Below are 2,567 nucleotides of genomic sequence, written 5' to 3'. Positions count from 1 at the left end.
CCCCTCCCCTTGGGCTGGAAAGTGGTAACACTTTGATTCCCTCCCTTYTATTTTGCACATGACTGACCACAAAACTATTAATATCTGAATGCAATCCCAGTTCAGCTAAACAACTCATTCCCTCCAAGGAGACAAAAACCACAGCTTCCTCCATTCCTGGAAAAACCCTTCGGGACTGCGAGACCAGTAGCTCAGATGCAGCAGAGCACGCTCTGGTTTGCTGATACATCTCAGTGCGGAATGCCAAGCAGCATGAAAAGGTTTGGTTTCTTTCTTCTGTGCCTCCTTTGTATCTTCAAGAAGGGTGAGTTCTGAACTTGCTACAGTTATCTGTAGTATACAGATAAATACAATATATAAATACAATCTGTATATAAATACAGATAATACAAATTGTACAGTTATCTGATAACAGCTTTTCTTCTAGCTCTAACCAAAGTGCCAGTGGAATTGCCGGGTAAAACTAGATGTCTAAGAACTGTCCAATCCATCATGCTGCTTAAAAGGATCCTAACTCCAGATGCTCGTGGCAATACTGGAAAACTTCAAGTTTGACTCTGCAATTGTCAGAGATGTTTTTGGTTTGTTTCCCTTCTTTCTTAAATTGTGGAGGGAATTCATCTTCATCTACCTTTCCCCTACACTGTCAGTTGAATGCAGTGTTTTCACTATCATCCTTGAACGCTGTTTGACCTTCCTAGGGGTTATTCTGCTGTGCATGCAATTTGCCCCAAATCAATTGAGCACTTAAGTTCACATTTAAGCATGTGTTTAGGTTCTATTAAAAAAAATCAATGGGATTTGCTTAAGGGTACTGTGTTTTCTAGAGTAGGGTCAGTTCTTAACAGTGTCCATCATGGTCTCCAGTTCTTGATCTTGTTATCACGGTTTGTGACCTCAAATCCTTTCTATCAACAACTAGCAGGTGCATTTACCTGACACCTCCTTCTAGGAGTAACCTTGGGTGAACAGCTATTTTCTGGCATTTGGTATTTGCCTGTGACCTTTTGTTTCTTATGAAGCCTTCAATCCCAGGAACAAAGGGAGGCTGGATAAATACCAGAAGGAAGCCATGGAAGACCCACCATGTCCAAGCTTTAAGGATGTAACAAAAGCTTGACATGGAGGTTATACACCAGATGCTGACAGTTCTCTCCACTCACCATCTCGGGTCCTCAGGCTGACAGTGTTTCTATAGAAATGGATGAAGTTGAAGACATTAGAAGCACTTATTTTTAACATTATCTTTCATGTGGCAGGCAAGGGGATGATTATGTGCTAATAGAATGCTCTTTGCTTAAGATAGATAAAAAAAAATGCAGACCAGAAAGGTGACAAAGTAAATCATGTACTGAAAAGTACATGTCTTGCAGTGCTCCATAAGTAAGGGGTTACAATGACACACTTGAGAACTCAGATGAACTATTCAAATCATGGTCTATCAGCCACTGTTGACCACATTCCACTGCCAAGAGTGGCGGGAATGGAAACAGTAAGATGTCAGCCCTACGTTCTCTGAAATCACAGGTCTGCCTCCGATCAGAGGAACAGTCAGAGCAATGGTAAGAAGATCCAAAAAGAGATCAGATAGTTGACCAACAGGGAAAAGGGTTAATTTTATAGCGTCAAAGAATTTGAAAGAAACTAGAAAGTAATAGCATTCTATGTTTTTACTGCCAGTTCCTGATGTCCGGAGTTCATGAGCTTCATGGAGTTTTTTTGGACATGTAGCCTGCTATACTAGACTATACCCAGGCTGCAAAAGGTAATTATATTATTAAAGCAAATTACAAGGCAGCCCAACTTCAGATTTCAGTGATTAAAATACTGGCTTGGCACCAGTTCCAGATAAATAACTTCTGGTTCTATACTGGCCTTGGTCTATTGTGAAGCACACAATAGATTAAAACTAGGGCACAGTCATGGAGGAATTTGCCAAATATGATGGAGAGTAGATAAAAGAACAAGGAATAGCCTTATCTTCAAATTTACTTGTACTGATTAATCTGACAGCTGAATGCTCACAAATCACAGTGGAGTCAGCTAGATCAGGCATCTGCAGCAATTGTTTACTGGAGGCCACTACGTTTTTTCCCAAGCATTTTCATCTCAGCTACTAAGGAGAAAATTACTGATTTAATGAAGCCATCACAGAAGCTTTGTTAARCATAAATGTAGCCAAAGATATTCCTGGTGTAACAGCTGTCGTAACCACCGACACAGTTAGCAGATATACGTATCTGCTTAGAAAGGTTAGGGCTTCCTACAGTTCGTGTTTGTTGACTCCTGTGGTTGCTGGTGGACGGAAGTGGGATGAGATATCAAATCTTCCCAAAATATGCATCAAAGATGGGGTGCGTCAATTCAGGTGAAGGCTTTAAAAAAAAAAAACAGAAATGATCAGATTGAATCTGGTGGCARCAAAGTTCAGTTCCTCCAAATGCACTAAGATTCACCGTGGCCAGATTTGGCCAAGAGAGCAAAATCTCAACTCTCTGCAACATATCAGCTGGAAAATTCAAAATTTTCCCTATTGTGACAAAAAAAAAAAAAAAAAAAAAAAAAAA

The 2,567-nt window shown here is 40.1% G+C and overlaps 1 protein-coding gene across 1 annotated transcript in view; it reads left to right on the top strand.

The window, feature by feature from the left end:
- The first annotated feature begins 252 nt into the window (after positions 1-252).
- SIGLEC15 (sialic acid binding Ig like lectin 15) overlaps positions 253-2,567 on the top strand; it is a 9,096-nt gene continuing 6,781 nt past the window's right edge. The window contains exon 1 of the mRNA XM_085322163.1: positions 253-304. Coding sequence (XP_085178289.1) covers positions 253-304 — 52 coding nt within the window. The remainder of the gene's footprint in view (positions 305-2,567) is intronic.

Source organism: Rhea americana, unplaced genomic scaffold, assembly GCF_003343005.1.
Source record: "Rhea americana isolate MKP2758 unplaced genomic scaffold, rheAme1 scaffold_75, whole genome shotgun sequence".
In the NCBI taxonomy this organism is placed as follows: domain Eukaryota; kingdom Metazoa; phylum Chordata; class Aves; order Rheiformes; family Rheidae; genus Rhea; species Rhea americana.
The sequence above is the reverse complement of the archived record's forward strand: the minus strand, read 5'-3'. Positions and strand labels throughout refer to the sequence as shown.